Below are 18042 nucleotides of genomic sequence, written 5' to 3'. Positions count from 1 at the left end.
GACGTTCCTTTGCAAGGCCTGTGCTCCTCGCCTGGCCTGTCAAGCAGTCCACAAGGAGTTATTTTCTAACCCAGAGCACCTGGGGGCTGGACGCCCGAGGGAGCAGGTATCAGGTGGGGGTGCCAGAGACCTTCTGCACCCTGGCAATGTGCCCGAGAGGCTGGGCCTCGAGTCTGCCCAGGCACTGCTCAGACCCAGGTGGCTGCACGCGAGGGACCCAGCGGGCGGTGCAATACAGCCGCCTGCCGAGCGGCCCTAGAGGGGCTCGGCCGGGCAGCAGCAGTAGCAATGCAGGGGATGTGGGTGGCGGGCAGGAGGCCACTCACTGGCTGGCAGTCGCTGTGGGCACAAGGGACGGGGAGCTGGCCTGTGTGGCAGTGGGGGTAGGAGGCTCCTGCCGAGGTCCCCCCAATACGTACACCGGGAGGGCAGGGCAGGGCAGGGCGTCTCTGGTTACCGTAATTACTCACTGAGTGACGGGTGAGAGCGAGGCCGAGCCAGCGGGAGAAGGGCCGCAGGTGCTGCAGGTAGGGGAAACCTGAGCCCCCTCTGACAGACAGGGCCACAGGGTGACCTCCCCCGGGTGCCTCAGGCGTCCCCGGCAGCAGGCAGGTGGGTGTGCGGAGCAGCGCTCGGCTCTCTCGGCACGCTGGGGATGCCAGAGGGGGGCACGGGGGGAGGGGCTCGCTCCCAGCAGCGCCAGAGGGGGGCACGGGGGGGAGGGGCTCGCTCCCAGCAGCGCCAGAGGGGGGCACGGGGGGGAGGGGCTCGCTCCCAGCAGCGCCAGAGGGGGGCACCGGGGGAGGGGCTCGCTCCCAGCAGCGCCAGAGGGGGGCACCGGGGGAGGGGCACGCTCCCAGCAGCGCCAGAGGGGGGCACGGGGGGAGGGGCTCGCTCCCAGCAGCGCCAGAGGGGGGCACGGGGGGGAGGGGCTCGCTCCCAGCAGCGCCAGAGGGGGGCACCGGGGGAGGGGCTCGCTCCCAGCAGCGCCAGAGGGGGGCACCGGGGGAGGGGCACGCTCCCAGCAGCGCCAGAGGGGGGCACCGGGGGAGGGGCTCGCTCCCAGCAGCGCCAGAGGGGGGCACGGGGGGGAGGGGCTCGCTCCCAGCAGCGCCAGAGGGGGGCACCGGGGGGGAGGGGCTCGCTCCCAGCAGCGCCAGAGGGGGGCACGGGGGGAGGGGCACGCTCCCAGCAGCGCCAGAGGGGGGCACGGGGGGAGGGGCACGCTCCCAGCAGCGCCAGAGGGGGGCACCGGGGGAGGGGCACGCTCCCAGCAGCGCCAGAGGGGGGCACGGGGGGGAGGGGCTCGCTCCCAGCAGCGCCAGAGGGGGGCACGGGGGGAGGTGGAGAGAGAACGGGGATTTTCCGAGTTCACTTTGATAAAGTCATCCACCCGTCCGCCAGCCCTGCCCCTGCCATTTCCTCAGCACCGCCAGCACCAGCCAGGATTTCCCCGCTCCCCCCAGCGCTGCGCTGTGCTCCCCCCAGCCCCTGTGGGGATTAGATTCCCCTGCTTCAGTTGTGGGTGTTTCCTCCTGTCCTGCAGTAACACCATGTGTGCCTCAGTTTCCCCAGGCACAGCCTCAGTGCATAGTTGGTGATGGGAGGGTTGGTGTGATGAGTTCCTGCACGTAGGCAATGGCCCTCCCCAGCCTCTGTAACCCAGGCACCCCAGCGGTGACGCCTGTCTTCCCCGGGGAACAGGGCAAGGCGGGAGGAGGGGCTGGCTGGTGTGAATTGGAACTGGGCTGTGGAGTGGGGCACTCTGCTCTGGCTGGAGACAGAGGCAGGAGGTTCAGGGACCCCTCTGGCCCCTCCCCAGGATGGATGGGAACGACGCCTTCTGGTTCCTGCGCTGACCTGTCTGTTCTACGCTGTGTCCCTGTCGCCCCGTAACCTGCCTGATCCCCCCGCTGAGAGAGTCACATCTGCCTGCAGCTGGGGGCAGGGTCTGGGAACCCCCCAAATGCCACGACAGCCCCCAGAGTAACCTGCTGTCTGCTCCCCTCCTCCAGGCTTGCTGCTGGATGCCTGCAGCTGCCAAGGGCATGTGGGGAGCTTCCTGGGAGAGCATATCCCCCTCCTGGCACAGCACAAGCACCAGGCACAGAGCAGAGACTTTATTTGGAAAACAATCTTTGTGCCCCATGGCCCCCCGGCAGCTGGACAAACCGCCATCTCCCACCTGGGAAGGCCAGCGCTGTACGGCACAGCCCCCAGGGCCAGGTGCGGTCCTCTTCACACTCGCCCCAGCTGTCAGGGCCCTGCATCCCCACCCACAAGCTGTCACACCACCCATGCACACACGGGCCGGAAGGCTGGGGGGGCAGGAGACAGCAGGAGCCCTCCTTGTGCGAGTCCTCTGCCCCCACCCCCCACTCTCACCCTGCCCAATAACCCCCCGGCCCTGCCCCTCTGCAGCACTGGCTGCCTTCCCCTCTCTGTACTTCCCCCAACCCTCCTCTGTCCCGAATGTGCCCTCACTCCCTTTCACCTCGGCCCGCAAAGGCGAGTGGGGCCCCTCCCTGCAAACTGCCCGCCCCTCCAGCCGCCTCCCAAGCTGCAGGCACCCCCTGGCCTTCTGCACACCTGCTGCCATGGCACCTGCCAGCCCCTGCCCGCTTCTCTGCTGCGGCCGACCCAGACACCGCCTGCCCCAGCTCCTCCGGAGCCCCCGCTAGCAGGCCGCCCCCACCACTGGAGTCCAGCCTGCTGCAGGCAGCCACCCCCCACTGCTGGCTGCATCTCCCCTGCAGCTCACCTGGGACCCTGTGGTGGGAGCGCGCCCGCCGCCATGCTGGCAGGGGCTGCGGTGGGCTCACAGTCGCTCTCTAGCACAGGGAGCTCAGGCTGCTGTGTTGGGGGCTGGGGTGTGAGGACATCCCATCGCCTCAGCAGCTACCGGTGGGGCGGCTCCTGCCTGTGGGGGGGAGACGGGTGCACGCGCTGCAGGCGGAACGGCCGTGGGCTGAGTAGGGGGATGTGTCCAATCAGGCGCAGAGGGGAGCCCAGGATGCGGGGGCTGCAGCCAGGCGCTGAGGACTGGCCTGGGCAAGATGCCAGGGGAGGCAGAATTCGGCTGGGAGGGGCGACAGGCACAGGGAAGGGGATGAGGGCATCGGAGGGGACCAGCAGGGCGGGCGCGTAGCCAGAGTGGAGCAGGAAGGCCTTGGGAGAGGCTGTGTTCTGCACCAGGGCAGGCTGGGCTCGGGCTGGGCTCGGCGGAGCACCTCGCTGTCCCTCACAGCGCAGGAAGGGGCACTGGGGCTGCTTCTCCTTCCGCAGCAGCTCCTCCAGCTTCTCCACCTGTGTCCTGCGGAGGTGGGACAGCCTCCGGCTCTGCTGAAAGAGCTCCAGGAAGTCCTCCAGCAGCAGCTCCCGGCCCAGGAACCTCTCCACCTGCTCCTGCGGGGCAGAGAGTGGGACATCATGGGGGGTGGGGGGAAGCAAGGGCCTGGGAAGGAACATGACAATGCTGGGCAAGAGCCAGACCCAGTGGCTGGGGGCCGCAGCGCAGCGGCCGCAGCAGAGGAGAACGGGCGTGTGTGAAATCCTGGCCCCTCTGAGATCTGTGGGGATCTGACAGCGCCTTCTGCAGAGCAAGGGTTTCGGCTGCGGTGCCTGGGGCATGCAGACAGGACACTGGCGACGCCCGATGTGGTGGGTGGCCCCATGCAGCTCCCCTGTACTGAGTAAGTGGGCCAGGGGCTGAGCAGCTGCCAGGGTCAATCATAGACTCTTCGGGCAGGAAGGGACCTCCGGAGGTCATCGAGTTCAGCCCCTGCCCCTGGCAGAGCAGGTCCTGCAGACTCACCTCGGACTCCGCCTCGGCTGCAGCCAGGTCGGCTTGGAGCCGGCTCAGGGCGCTCTGTGGGCTCCACTTCGCCAGGTAGGTCTCTGCTTGGGGCGAGAACGGCTTCAGCCGGGGCACAGAAACCAACCCGCCCCACAAGGGGCCTCCAGCCGCATCACCCAGCCACAGACCTGCCCTGGGTGCGGGGCCACCTCCTGAGCCCTGGTGACCCTCAAGGCAGGGCCCAGCCCAGGACTGACAGGCCAGGCCCGGCCAGCTCCCTCTGCACCCCAGAGCCAGAGCCTGGGGACAGCAGCCCCACTGCCTCAGGCAGGGCGTCCGACAGACATGCAGGGGCCTTGCTCGTGCCTCTGGAAGGGGCGGGACTGGGGCTGGCCTCCCCACCTGGCCCTTCACAGCCACCTGGAGGGAGCACGCCACCAGGGCTGCGGAGGCTCTTCAAAGGGCCCATGGCCACAGCCAACACCTCAGGGGCAGCAGCGGGGGCTGGGGCCTTTGACATTGCCGGCCCCAGGCAGCTGCCCCCTCCCCTGCCCATTTGGCAGGGACACGGGGCAGCACCACTCACCCACTCGCTGCTGCTTTTCCTGACACGCCTCCCTCGTCTCCCGCAGCTCCTGGTACTTTATGGCCAGTGAGGCCTTGCCAGTCTCCAGCTGTGGCTGCAGGGACAGGTTCTCCTTGGCCAGGGCATAGTTCGAAGCCAGGCACCTTTCCCGCTCCTGCTGCAAGCTCTGAAACTGCAGGGACACCACCTCTGAGAACCAGCCCCACGGGCATCGCTACTGCACTGCCAGTTCCAGTGCTAAGCCCACCCCGGGCCCAACTCACCGTCCACTACTGCCAGCCCCCACCTTCCCTCTGCCACTGGCCCCACGGACCAGCCCATCCTCCGGCCCCATGCAGGGCCTGCCAGGGCAGCATCGAAACAAGACCCGTGCCCTGCTCTCAGCACCGCTCTGCTCCCTCCACTCGGGTTCCCCAGCTGCAGCAGGAGGCAGGGCACAGCCACACAGCTGAGAGGCCCACACGCCAGCAGCCTGGGGAAAGTCACGCCAAAGCGCCACACACCCGGGCCAGGCCAGGCAGGCTCTGCATGCGCTCCCCACCGCTGCGATGGGATTGCTGTGGGAGAGCCTGAGGAAGTGGGGCTGGGAAACAAGCTGAGCAAGATTAAAGCAAGTCAGATCCGATTGCCCAGGCACCCCTCAGCACCGTCCTCCACTAATTCTGCTGGCCCTGGCGTTCATGCGCAGAGCCCGGGGGCGGGGGGCAACTAGCCAGGGCTGGAGCGCTGGACTGGGATCCACCCGCAGGTGAAGGGGCAATGCCAGGGAAGCAGCCTGGCTTTCCCGCTCCCCGGCAGCCGGTGCTGGGATCCCAACAGGGTATCCGGCCTGGGCCAGGTGAGGCTCCGTGTTTTGGGTCGTCCCCTGGCTCAGATAAGTTGTTTGCAGAGCCCCTGGCCCCCTGCAGCTGCTTGCAGAGATTCTCGCCTCGCCAGCCACTCCTCAGAGCCCCGGCTGACGTTAGGGGTGGTCTCCGCCCCAGGCGGTGTCAGGGCTGCAGAGGCACTGCTAGCCCAGCCCCACGTCTCTACCCGGAGCGCTCCACCAGCTGCCGCTGTAGCTTCCCCAGACAGGATCAGCGTGGGACTGCTGCGCTTCTGGGTGGCACCAGAGACGCCCGCTCAGTTCAGAACAATTCAGCCACGCTCACAGTGGTGGCAGCTCAGTCGCGCCGCCTGTACTGCTCGTGCTCAGGAGGGTGGCACTGTTGGCACAAAAGTGGAAGTCTAATGGTGATCATTGTACATTGCATTCATCCCATCACTGGCTTATAAGTTATGCAGGGTTCTCTGTTTTCACTTCCCCAGCCACCCGTTAGCACCTGTTCCCCCGTCACCCGTAGGCCGGGGGGGGGCGAACACCAGCCCGTGGGCCAGATCTGGCCACCAGGGTTAGTTGCTAGCAGCCCCCACCTCTATAGTTACCTGCACCTCCACCTCCCGATGGCCATGGATCGCCGTCCACTGCCATCGGAGCAGCAGGAAGTGGTGTTCTGGGCCACACCACTTCCCGCTGCTCTCACTGGCTGTGATGGTGACCTGTGGCCAATGGGAGCTGCAATCGCCAGTACCTGCAGAGGCACAAGTCAACGTACCAGCAGCGGTCAACCAGAGACCCTGCCGGACGCTGCTTTCTCATCCCGTGTTATTCAGCAGCAGGCTGTACGTGCCTGAGACGTGGGCGATAACGAAAGAGTCAAAGAGAAGGACATTGGTGGTCAAGAAGAGTTGTTACAGAAAGATCCTGAGAATAGGATGGATGCAGAAGGTCACCAGTGCGGAATTCTATAGGAAGAGGCAGCCGGAAAAGAACCTGCTGCAGCAGTTTGAACAGGGGCAGGTACTGCTGGTCAGGCGCCTCTGCAGAGTGAACGAAGAACGAAAAACTCCAGACCCTGGTATTTGGCGTAATGGAGGGTTCACGCAGGAGAGGGAGACCCCACTGAGAATGGGCAGACGATACAGTAGATCGGTGAGGAGCTGGTCCACAGAAACGAAGGCACTCCGCACGGGACGCGGAAAGATGGAAAGAAACAGCGAGGGAGGCATCAGACGCCAACGGGCGCTGAGCCCATGTTGGTTGATGATGATGCTGATGACTCCTGTGTTGGCATTACAGCCGAAGTTGTACTTGCCGTCTGCATTGTAGACGTGGCTCTGTAAATCTCTACTGTCAGTATGGAACCCTTGGTCTGAAATTCCCTGGGAAAGCATGTGGTGCGAGTGATGGACGTGTGCCTAGCTAGGGAGACGCCAGAAAGCCACCATGGATGGCCAGAGAGTCAAGAAGATGTGAGAAATGTGGAATGATCAGAGAACATTCATTGTGCCCGAGGCTGAACAGAGGAACCTTGGAGACAGGCTGACGTGCCCAAAGGTGAGATGACAAAGGAGAGAAGGATGAGATCCCTGACGATCACCATCAGAGGATAACTGTGGGCACCCCCTCCCTTAACGCCACTTCAGGATTCAAGGGTGGCGGCATGATACTGCAAAACCCCTAGACTCCAATGGGAACTTACAGGTATACAGCAGTTCTCTGGGTCAGTGCTGCAGGCCAAGTCCCAGTGCCTTGCATCACAATCCACAGCACCTGGCTGCTCACTTGTGTTCACTAACTGGCCACTGGATTGACTTGAGCTGCAACAGACAGGGGAGTGGGGATTGTGTGTGTGCACCTGTGTCTGTGTGTGTTCACACTGTATTGTCGTAAGGGTTATTTGTCAGTCACTGCAAGCTTCAACTCTGCAGGAACAGGCAGCGCAGGCCTGCAAATGAGCCAGGCAAATGTTCTGTTAGCCACAGGCAAGGGACTTAGGGACTCCCTGAGCCCTGCTGTAGTGGGACAAATCAAGATTTCCCAAACAGCTGAAGTTTGGGAATATCCGGGCTCTGGAACAGCTGATCTTGCAGACTTCATATTGCATTAGTGCCATCTGCAAGAACACTGAATGCAGGAGGCTGGCTATGGGACACTAACCCTACCTGGAAGGACCGTGCCATGCCCCTGCAGCTGCCGGTGGCAGCCTGGGAATTATGGCTCCGCTGGGTTGGGAGGAACCGATTGTGTGAGGAATCGCTTCTCCTGTCTGTTCCAGGAGCCATGTGATAAGCAAGAGAAACTGCTGGTGCATTCTGTCAGCGCCTCTGGGGACACGGTCTGTGGCGGTAATTCCTCACGGCATTACAGGTGGCCAATTTAACACTGGTTGCTAGACTCACACAGGCAACAAAGCACAGAGAGCACTCTGGCGGGAGTTGGTTAACCAAAGCCCTTATTGCACCACAGGCAGGGAGACACAGGGTGTGGGAAGGAGGTGGATTAGCCCCTGGGACAGCAGTCAGGGTGGGATCTCCTCCCCGGGCAACGGTTACATCAAGAGTTGATGTTCTTCTAAGAGAGCTGCATCAGGAATGAGGTGGGGCAGGTCTATGGCCATGTCTGTGTGACACAGGAGGGCAAGTGAGCTGGTCACAGTGGTCCCTTCTGGACAGGGATCAAAAAGCTAGATCAGTTTCCCAATGTTTTTATACAGTGTCCCTTTTAAAGAAAGGCCCCACGGTACCTACAATTTTCAGACACACAGATTTTTTAAACACTTGCACCGTAACTAGCCCCAGAGAGGGAGCTGTGTTATTCTATATCATCACAGAACAAACCCGCTGTCCTGTAGCACCTTAAAGACTAACAATATCATTTATTAGGTGATGAGCTTTCGTGGGGCAGACCCACTTCTCCAGATCTGGAAAGAGGCATGAAGAAGTGGGTCTGCCACACGCAAGCTCATCACCTCATAAATCATGTTGTTAGTCTTTAAAGTGCTACAGGACTGCTGGGTTGTTTCACCAAAACTGTTTGGTTGGAAGAAATTGCCTACAGGCAATCAACTTGCCATTGCACTTGTGACTGCAAAAAGCAGAAACAAATACATTCCAACAACGTCCAAAAGTCCAATTTTTTTACTCATAGAAAAGGTTGAGAAACTCTGAGTTCATGTACCCTCAGGAAGAGCTCGGTGGACCCCTGGTTGAGAACCACTGAGCTATATATTAAAATGGGGGGAAGGCCTCCGGCTCTGGGTAAGGGACCCCTTTTCCTCCTTCACACCCTGGCCTGCTTCCCATGCTGACCTAGCCTACTGTCTTGGCTGTTTTGCTCGTCCAGTTGGAGATGATGGTGATTCTTCCTGCCCACTTACCCAGCCCAAGGCAAGCTCCCATGGAAGTGCCAACACTTGCCAGGGTCTCCGCAAGCTTTCCAACCAGCTGAGCAATCCGGCTGGCTAACAGAAAGCCCAGCTGGGTGGTACGGTTTCAGAGGGAGCCGTGCTAGTCTGTTTCAGCAAAAACACGGAGCCCAGCTGCACGTGACGAACAATTGGAGGAGGCAGAAGCCATGGCGAGTTGCAGCTTCCTGCGTCGGCTGCATGAAGGGAGTGGCAGCTCACCACAGCTTAGTCTTTAAGCTTTCCTGAGTGGCAGCTCCCTTCATGCAGCCGACGCAGGGAGCTGCAACTCCCCATGGCTTCTGCCTCCTCCAGGGGTTCGTCGTTGAGGAGCCACCGGACTCCTTGTTGTTTTCATATCTAGTAACGTCGGACCATCTCCCACAGCTGCCCATGGGCCTCCAGGGGAATTAGCCAACCCTGAGGTGTCAGCGTCGACACTGTTACTGGTAAAATCTCCCCGTCCAAACTCGGTACCTAAGGGCACAGGGGGACCGTGTTGATCTGGAAGCACAGGAAGTATCAAGACACTAATTGGAGTCTTAATTAAAGGTAATTTCTCAGCACCTTGGAACACAGCAGGTCAGTGGTAGGCACCCTGGGGCCCATCGGGGCTCTGGGCGGGCCTGCGAGACGCTTGGTTTACCCTCACCCAAGCACAGGGTTGCCAGATTCTGCTGGTTTCTGGCTGCGTAATTACCAGGGTTACTAAAGCCACACGCACCGAAAGCCGAGGCAGGTGAAGTGAGCTGCGTGCTCATTGCACACACCACTGTCTGTGAGAGCCGTGCGCTGCCCCTGCAGCCAATCACAGCGCTGCTACAGTTCAGTGGGCGTACCCCACACATTCCAGGTACACCAGTGCAGTCAGCACACTGCCCCTCCTGGGGGACCCCCTTGGCATGGGCAGTCTTGCAGCCACTGAGAGGAAGGAGGGCCACTTATGCAGCCCACTGGCTAGCCCAGGGTGCCCAGCATTGTACCAGCACCAGACAATTGTAGCAAGCACTGGTATCTGGACAGGCAGCTTCTAACTCTCCTGTTATTAAATCCTTTGCAAGACTCTACTCCTCCCCCGGCTATGGAAGATTTTCCAGATAGCCAATAAAGGTTCGGTGCTGAAACCTCGAGGCAGTCCTGTTCTCTCTTCCCCTTAGCCAGGTAGTAGTTCCACGTTTCTTATCAGAAAGAGCGTGGTCACTGTCAGCAAATAGCCGGAAACATTAGGCATGAGAATAAGCAAATCTCTTTCCAAATATATCCAACGTCGCCCACACTAGACGTAAACAACTATCTTTGCTTGTGGCTGGTTTTGCTTTCTTGCTCTCTTCTCTCCTCCTTGCCAGGTTGAGATTAATTAAAGATCAAATGCGCCGCATGTCTTCAGAGCAGGACAATGGGAAACCTTGTGGATTCCAAACCTAAGCTCTGTTCATTTTGTGTTACTTGGGCCTTTTGAGCTAGTGGCCTGATCTCACCTCCACGCAAGGAGCAGTCTGCTAGAACCTGAGCACTTTCAGCTGAGACACGAGTAACCCTTTAAAAAGCGAGTTACAAATGCGGCTTTTGTTCCGCGAGACGCCCCTGCCTGGGGATTTCTCACTGAAGAGCGAAGAGTTCCTGCGACACGAATCTTTGTACAGACTTTACTCGGTCACTGATTATGACTTAGACAACAAAAGGCAAAGGCTCTCACTGGTACCACTTGGCTGTTGAAAATTAAACCACAGCACGCTCAGGAAACGAGAGCGTCACGGGTCTGTGAGCTAGCACAGCACATCCTGTGCAGCTGAAGAGAACCTTCCACAGCTACCTAGGAACCAAAAATACTCCTGGGCAGCACGGGCAAAGCGCAATGCTCTGGGAGGAGGGGCTTCTCCATTGCCTAGCCTGAGTGGGTTCCCCTTTGCAACGTGGCTGGGGGTGTCTGCAGTTCAGGGGGCCCTGACTGACGGAGAACACCACGAGCTGGGCAAGCCATGCCGAGAAGAGGCTCAAGGCCCGGTACGGCCTCATCTCCCCCCACGTTTCCAGCATGAGCAGGAAGAGGTCTGAGGCAGGAGAGGGGAGAAGGAAGCCTGGGTCCCCCTCTGCCTCCTTCTTAACCGGGTGCTGGGCACGCCGGAGCCTGAGCCTTGGACGATAACCCCCACTGCACGTGCTGGCTGCATGTGGGCTGCCCCCGCCCGCCCCAGAGCGCCCTAGCAGGGCGCAGCCTGGCCCACACGAGCAGCAGCGATGCTGAGTGGCGGCCGGGGACTGGCTCCCAGCGGCAGAGGAGAGCACCGTCTAGCAAGGCCCAGGATCTGGCAGAGGGCTATGGTGCCAAGTGGGAGCAGAGTACCCTGGGGGGAGGGGTCCTCCACAGCCTTGAGCTCACTCCAGCGGGAACTTGAGAACCGGCCTGCCATGGGGCTGCCATGGGGCTGCCGGTCCTGTCACCCAGACCCCTGCGGGCAGAGCGATGGGGGGGATCCAACCCGGCTCTCCGCCGCCCTCGCCTGGATAAGGGGCCACAGCATGGACCCTGACACAGTTGTCTGCTTGCCAGCCTGGTGCCACCCCACCTGCCCCTGTCCTTCCCATGGGGCTGCCCCAGCGTGTGGCCAGGCTGAGCTGGGTGGGGGGTATGGCCCAGGGTGAAAGGCAGGGGAACAACTGGGGGAAGTGAGGGGGGGCCGGGAACGGGTGTGTGGGGACAATCCCAGGGGGCAGGCAGGGGATGAGGGACTGAACCAGAGGATGGGGGGCAGGGCCAGGCCGGGAAGATCGAGGGGGATGGAGCGTGGGGGTAGGGGCTGAGGGAAGCACTGGGTCAGGGAGAAGGAACCAGGACGATGGCAGGGGAGCAGTGGGATGAAAGATGGGGGGGCAAAGGGCACTGGGCAGAGGGGACTGAGAAACAAGGGTGAGATACCAGTGGGAAGGAGGCGGGGGGGATGGAGAGGACGGGGGACACCAGTGGGAAGGAGCCAGGGGCGGGGGAAAGAGGACAGGGGACACCAGTGGAAGGAGCCGGGGGGGATGGAGAGGACGGGGGACACCAGTGGGAAGGAGCCGGGGGCGGGGGAAAGAGGACAGGGGACACCAGTGGAAGGAGCCGGGGGGGATGGAGAGGACGTTGGACACCAGTGGGAAGGAGCTGGGAGGGTGCGGGAAGACAGGGGACACCAGGGAGAAAGGAGCCAGGGGGCGTGCAGGGGTGTGATAGGGGTGATACAGGGGGAATAAGGAGGAGCGGAGGGGTAATAGAGTCAGGGAGAAAGACTGGGACAGGGGGATACAGGGGCGTACCAGGGGAACAGAGCTGGGGTGGTGCAGGGATGGGAGGGGATGGGGGAGCCCCGAGGGTTGCAGGGATCGGAGGGGACGGGGGGGGCCCGAGGGGTGCGGGGATCGGAGGGGACGTGGCGGGGGCCCGGGGGTGCGGGGATCGGAGGGGACGGGGGGGCCCGGGTGGGTGCGGGGATCGGAGGGGACGGTGGAGCCCCCGGGGGTGCGGGGATCGGAGGGGACGGGGGGCCCCGGGGGTGCGGGGATCGGAGGGGACGGAGGAGCCCCCGGGGGTGCGGGGATCGGAGGGGACGGGGGGCCCCGGGGGTGCGGGGATCGGAGGGGACGGAGGAGCCCCCGGGGGTGCGGGGATCGGAGGGGACGGGGGGGGCCCGGGGTGCGGGGATTGAGGGAAGGAGCCGGGCGCCCCCCGCTACCTTGCTGCTGAGCCGCACGATGCGCTCCAGCCGCGGCTCGTCCTGCAGCAGGCCGCGGAGCTGCGCGGTGCTGGGCGCCCCGACGCGGGCCGGGGAGCCGGGCGCGCCCCTGCCCCGGTACATGCCGCCCGAGCGTCCGCGGGGAGCCGGCTGCGGCAGCGCCAGCCCGGCCCGCCAGGGGGCGCCGCGGGGCTCTTAAAGGGGCCGCGCCCCGGAGGGCGGGCACTGCTGGGGCGAGCGCAGCCGGGAGCCCCGTGCTCTGGGATCCGGCGCCGCGTGGCCCAGCTGGGGGAAGGCGGTAGGTGCCATCGCCCCCTTCGTACAGGGAGCGGCCAGGGGCAGCTCCGCGGCAGGGGCGTCATTTCAGAGTTGGGCGGGTTTTATCTGGGGGGATTAGAGGCCCCCGTTGCGCCGGAAAACTCGATGTCTGGCAGATATTAACTTAGAGCCAGTGCTACGGCGGGGTAATACCCTCCGATTCCCCTGCACAGAAAGCACATTCAATAACTCTGAGATACACTCAGCTCTAATACTCACATCTTCTGACACCCTCCCGTAGGGCGCTTAAGAGAGGTGGTTACCTTTGTCATGTCAATGTATATATACCACAATGACTTTAAACAGGAGTGAAACTTGATATCACTTTTGTAGTATTTTGTAGACCGCTTGCTATCACCTTTGTAGCATTACCAACCCAAACGTCCAAAAATCAACAATCTGGCTCACCAAAAAGCATGAAATTGACTTCAGGAGAATGAGATGACGTAAAAACAACAGTGGGGTGTTTTTAAAAAGTCACATTCTGCCTGTGGGCACTTTAAGATGCACTCGGCTCGGAGTCTGAAGTTTTCCACACAGCCAGAACCTTTATTTTCTCCTAAGAAGCAAGGCTAAAATTACCACATAGGACTTGACTCCAGGAGCCGAGGCTTTAAGGAAAACAACACTTAATAGGAGACACACAGCACAATCATGGGAGTTGGCAACACCGTTTCACTTCTGTTTAAAGGCTAGTTGCTTTCCAGAAGAGCTTTTTAAACACAACTGCAGGGACTGAATTACAAATTTCACAGGAGAACATTTAAATCCAACACAACAAAATTCCACAATTTAAAACTGAAGAAAAAAGGGAGTCTTCTGAGCTATGGCAGGGCCGGAAAATAGACAGGCCCAGGAGTGCAGGGCAGCTCCTCCTCTTGAAGGAAAGTCCGAGGGGCAAACCTTCTACTCTTTAATCAAGTAAAACTTATTGCCAGCACAGCTTCCACTCCCAGGTGTAGCACTCCAGTGACTACGGCTAACATACACTTCCTACTGTCTGAGCTGCCTTCTCCCCAGTTACGCACCTTACGCCCATCAGCGCTGGGACCACGGTTTCTGGCATATTCTGCCCAGGGCTGATCACTTAGGTGGTGCCCAGTGAATATCGGTTCTCATCGACTTTATGGGCTCCATGGCTGCAGTGTCTGTTTTGTTCTGGATTTGGACTGAAGACAGCAAAACGCCCCCACCCCCCAAGAACTGGACAGGAATTTAATGTATAGAATCATGGAACACTAGAACTGAAACTGGAATGGACCTCGAGAGATCTTTGAGTCCAGTCCCTTGTCCTCTCAGCAGGCCCAAGCACCTTCTAGATCAGCCCTGATAGATGCCTGTCATAGAATCATAGAATCCTGGGGCTGGAAGGGACCTCAGGAGGTCATCTGGTCCAGCTCCCTGCCTAAAGCAGGATCAACCCAACTAAGTCATCCCAGCCAGGACTGTGTCAAGCTGGCACTTAAGACCCCTGAGGGATGGAGAATCCACCAACTCTCTAGGTAACACATTCCAGTGCTTCGCCATCCTCCTGGTGAAGTAGTTTTTCCTAATATCCATCCAATCCACTTTTCTCCTTCTGTAACTTCAGACCATTGCTCCTTGTTCTGCCATCTGTCACCACTGAGAACAGTTTCTCACCCTCCTCTTTAGAACTCTCCTTCAGGAAGTTGAAGGCTGCTATTAAATCACCCCTCAGTCTTCTCTTCTGTAAACTAAACAAGCCCAAATCCCACAGCCTCTCCTCATAGGTCTTGTGCTCCAGCCCCTTAATCATTTTGGTTGCCCTTCGCTGAACCTGCTCCAGCAAATCCACATCCTTTTTATACGGGGGGGCCCCAAAACTGCACACACTATTCCAGATGTGGCCTCACCAGTGCCAAATAAAGAGGAATAACTACTTCTCTAGATCTGCTCGAAATGCTCCTCCTAATGCACCCCAGTATGCCGTTAGCCTTCTTGGCTACAAGGGCACACTGTTTACTCATATCCAGCCTTTCATCCACCATAACCCCTAGGTCCCTTTCCGTTGTACTGATGCTGAGCCAGTCGGTCCCCAGCCTGTAACAATGCTTGGGATTCTTTCGCCCCAGGTGCAGGACTCTACACTTCTCCTTGTTGAACTGCATCAGATTTCTTTTGGCCCAGTCCTCCAGTTTATCCAGGTCACTCTGGATTCTATCTCACCCTCCAACATATCTACCTCTCCCCCTAGCTTTGTGTCATCTGCAAACTTGCTGGGGTGCAATCCAGTCCCTCATCCCCGTCATTAATAACCCGCTCTTAAAGAATATCCAATGACAGAGATTCCTCAACCTCCCTAGGCAATTTATTCTAGTGCTTAAAGCATCTTGACAGTTAAGAAGTTTTTCTTAATGTCCAACTTAAACCTCCCTTGCTGCAGTTTAAGTTCATTATTTCTTCTCCTGTCATCAGAGAGTAAGAAGAAAAGAACGATTTTTTCTCCCTCCTCCTTGTAACAACCTTTTAGGTACTTGAAAGCTGCTGTCATGTCCCCCTCAGACTTACTTCTCCAAACTAAACAAACCCCATTCTTTCAATTGGCCCTCAGAACTCAAGTTCTCAAATCCTTCAATCATTTTGTTGCCCTTCTGTGGCCAGTTTCTCCACATCATTCTTGAAGCGCGGTGCCCAGAACTGGACACAATACTCCAGATGAGGCCTCTTCAGTGCTACGGACAGCAGAAGAACGGCTTCTTGTGTCTCCCTCACAACACTCCTCTTAATCCAGCCCCGAATGATGTCTGCTTTTTTTGCACGTGTCACGCTGTTGACTCATATTTAGCTTGTGGTCCACTGTGACCCCTAGATCCCTTTCCACAGTGCTCCTTCCTAGCCAGTGGCTTCCCCCATTCTGTATGTGTGAAGCTGATCCTTGTTTCCTAGGTAGAGCACTTTGCATTTGTCCGTATTGAACTTCATCCTATTTACCTCAGACTAGTTCTCCAGATTGTCCAGATCACTTGAATCATAACCCTGTCTTCCAAAGTACATATGACTCCCCATCCAGCATGATATCATCCATAAACGTTATAAGTGTACTTTCTATGCCATTATCTATATCATTGATGAAGATATTGAACTAAACCAGTCCCAAAACAGACCCCCACAATACCCCACTTGTTATGCCCTTCCAGCATGACTATGAACCATTGATTACTACTCCGTGAACAGTTATTTAACCAGTTATGTGCCCACCTGATACTAGCCCAGTCTCAGTTGTATTTCCCTAGTTTATTGATAAGAAGGTCATGACAGACTGTACCAAATGCTTTACTAAAACCTGGGTGTACAACATCTACCACTTCTCCCTTAGCCATAAGGCTTGTTACTCTGGGAACGAAAGCTATCATGTTGGTTTGACATGATTTGTTCTTTACAAATCCATTCTGGCTGTTACTTCTCACTTTATTATCTTTCAAATGTTTGCACGTGGATTCTTTAATTATTGCTCCATTATCTTTCCTGGGACGGAGGTTAAGCTGTCTGGTCTGTAGTTTCCTGGGTCGTCCTTATTTCCCTTTTTATAGATGGGTGCCATATTTGCCCTGACTTCTGCACCATGTACCTACACACTCCAGTCCCATACTCAGAGCACTTGAGATACTCCCATCCTGACTTCTGCACTCCCACATCCTCCGTCCACTGCCCTGAGCTCCATCCCATAACCTTCTGGAGTATTTCTAATTCACTCATAGATTTGTTTTGCATCAAAGGCTGAGCTGGGTGTGGGTACTACGCATTTGGCATGTTCCCAGCTGGAGTTGTTAGGACAGTGATACAGGTACTCCAAGAGAATTGGTCATTGTCTTTTTATTTAATTTAATAGTAGAATCCTAGAACCACAGAACACTACACCTGGAAGGCATCTTGAGAAGTCCCGTCCCCTGCCTAGACCATCCCTGATCTTCCTGGTACCAGCAAAGCTCGTCCGAGGGGCCCCTTACTGGCCAGCTGCAGTTGTTTTCAATCCTCTTAAGCCTGCAGGGCCACGCTGGGCTCGGGATGGCGGGGGGGCAAGAGTCACTGACGGGAAGGTGGGGTGGAGGTGGCTGGGTGACAGTGGGGTGTGTGCAGACAAGGTGTGATGGGGTTCAGGGGTCCCCCTGCACTGCACCCCGTCCGCTGGCAGGAGTGACTCTCACTCAGCAGGTACAAAAGCAGGTTTATTAGGCAACAGATGTCCAGTTTCTCACAGAAGCAACAGCATAGCAGCCAGAGACAGTCCTTCCAACCTGTCCTGGGGAGAAGACCCCGAGGGGTGCCCCTCTGGGGTGTAGCTTCCCCCTCCTCAGGCTGGCTGCCTTCCAGCTCTCCCTTTTCCTAGCCTCTAACTGCCGCCCCCGATTCAAAAACCCAGCTCAGCTCCTCCCTGCTCTTTGTTCAGGGCAGAGGTGTTACCTGCCAGCCTAGGTTATAGCCCCAGGGTCATCCTTAGCCGCTGGGAGCTGCTCTGCTTGTCTCACACACATCCAGCCTGACTCACACATGCACTCCCCCTACTCCATCACATCTCTCCCCCCTTCCAGACCGAACTGAGCGGGGTCACTTAGCCAGTGACCTGAGGAAGTTCGGGGCCCTCCCTGCGTGACAGGGCATCGGCTATGGTGTTGTTGTTCCCCTTGACGTGGACCACCTCCATGTCGTAGTCCTGCAGGAGCAGACTCCACCGCAGGAGCTTGGCGTTGGCCCCTTTCATGTGATGCAGCCAGGTCAGGGGTGAGTGATCGGTGTACACGGTGAAACGCCGTCCAAACAGGTACGGCTGCAGCTTCCCCAGTGCCCACACCATGGCCAGACATTCCTTCTCTATGGCCGCATAGTTCTGCTCCCGGGGCAGCAGCTTCTTACTCAGGTACACGATGGGGTGTTTCTCCCCTTTGTCATTCACTTGCATTAGCACCGCCCCCAGCCCCACATCTGAGGCATCGGTGAATACCAGGAAGGGCTTGTTGAAGTCTGGATTTGCCAGCACTGGGGCCCTGACCAGAGCCTCCTTCAGCGCGCAGAGGGCCTCTTGGCACTGCTCGGTCCAGACCACCTTGTCAGGCTTTCCCTTTTTACACAGCTCCGTGAGGGGGGCTGCGGTGGAGCTAAAGTGGGGCACAAACCTTCGGTAGTATCCCGCCATCCCAATGAAGGCCTGGACCTGCTTCTTAGTCTGGGGTGTGGGCCAATCTCTGACAGCCACTTTAGCTGGCTCTGGCTTTAAGCAGCCGCTGCCCACCTTGTGGCCCAGGTAGGTCACCTCAGCCATTCCCACCTTGCACTTCCCTGCCTTGATAGTCAGCCCGGCCTTCTGGAGTCAGTCCAGTACCTGCTTGAGTTGGGACACATGGTCCTCCCACGTCTGGCTGAAGATGCAAATGTCGTCCATGTAAGCCA

The 18042-nt window shown here is 58.7% G+C and overlaps 1 protein-coding gene across 1 annotated transcript; it reads right to left on the bottom strand.

The window, feature by feature from the left end:
• Positions 1–2120: 2120 nt before the first annotated feature.
• On the bottom strand, positions 2121–12498 carry VPS37D (VPS37D subunit of ESCRT-I). The gene is made up of 4 exons (XM_075013728.1): positions 12319–12498; positions 4383–4554; positions 3815–3897; positions 2121–3405 (listed from the first exon to the last, which is right to left on the bottom strand). The coding sequence occupies exons 1-4, from the start codon at positions 12439–12441 to the stop codon at positions 2899–2901; spliced, it is 885 nt and encodes a 294-aa protein (XP_074869829.1). The 5' UTR covers positions 12442–12498; the 3' UTR covers positions 2121–2898.
• Between the last annotated feature and the right edge of the window lie 5544 nt (positions 12499–18042).

Source organism: Carettochelys insculpta, chromosome 19, assembly GCF_033958435.1.
Source record: "Carettochelys insculpta isolate YL-2023 chromosome 19, ASM3395843v1, whole genome shotgun sequence".
Taxonomy (NCBI): domain Eukaryota; kingdom Metazoa; phylum Chordata; order Testudines; family Carettochelyidae; genus Carettochelys; species Carettochelys insculpta.
The sequence above is the reverse complement of the archived record's forward strand: the minus strand, read 5'-3'. Positions and strand labels throughout refer to the sequence as shown.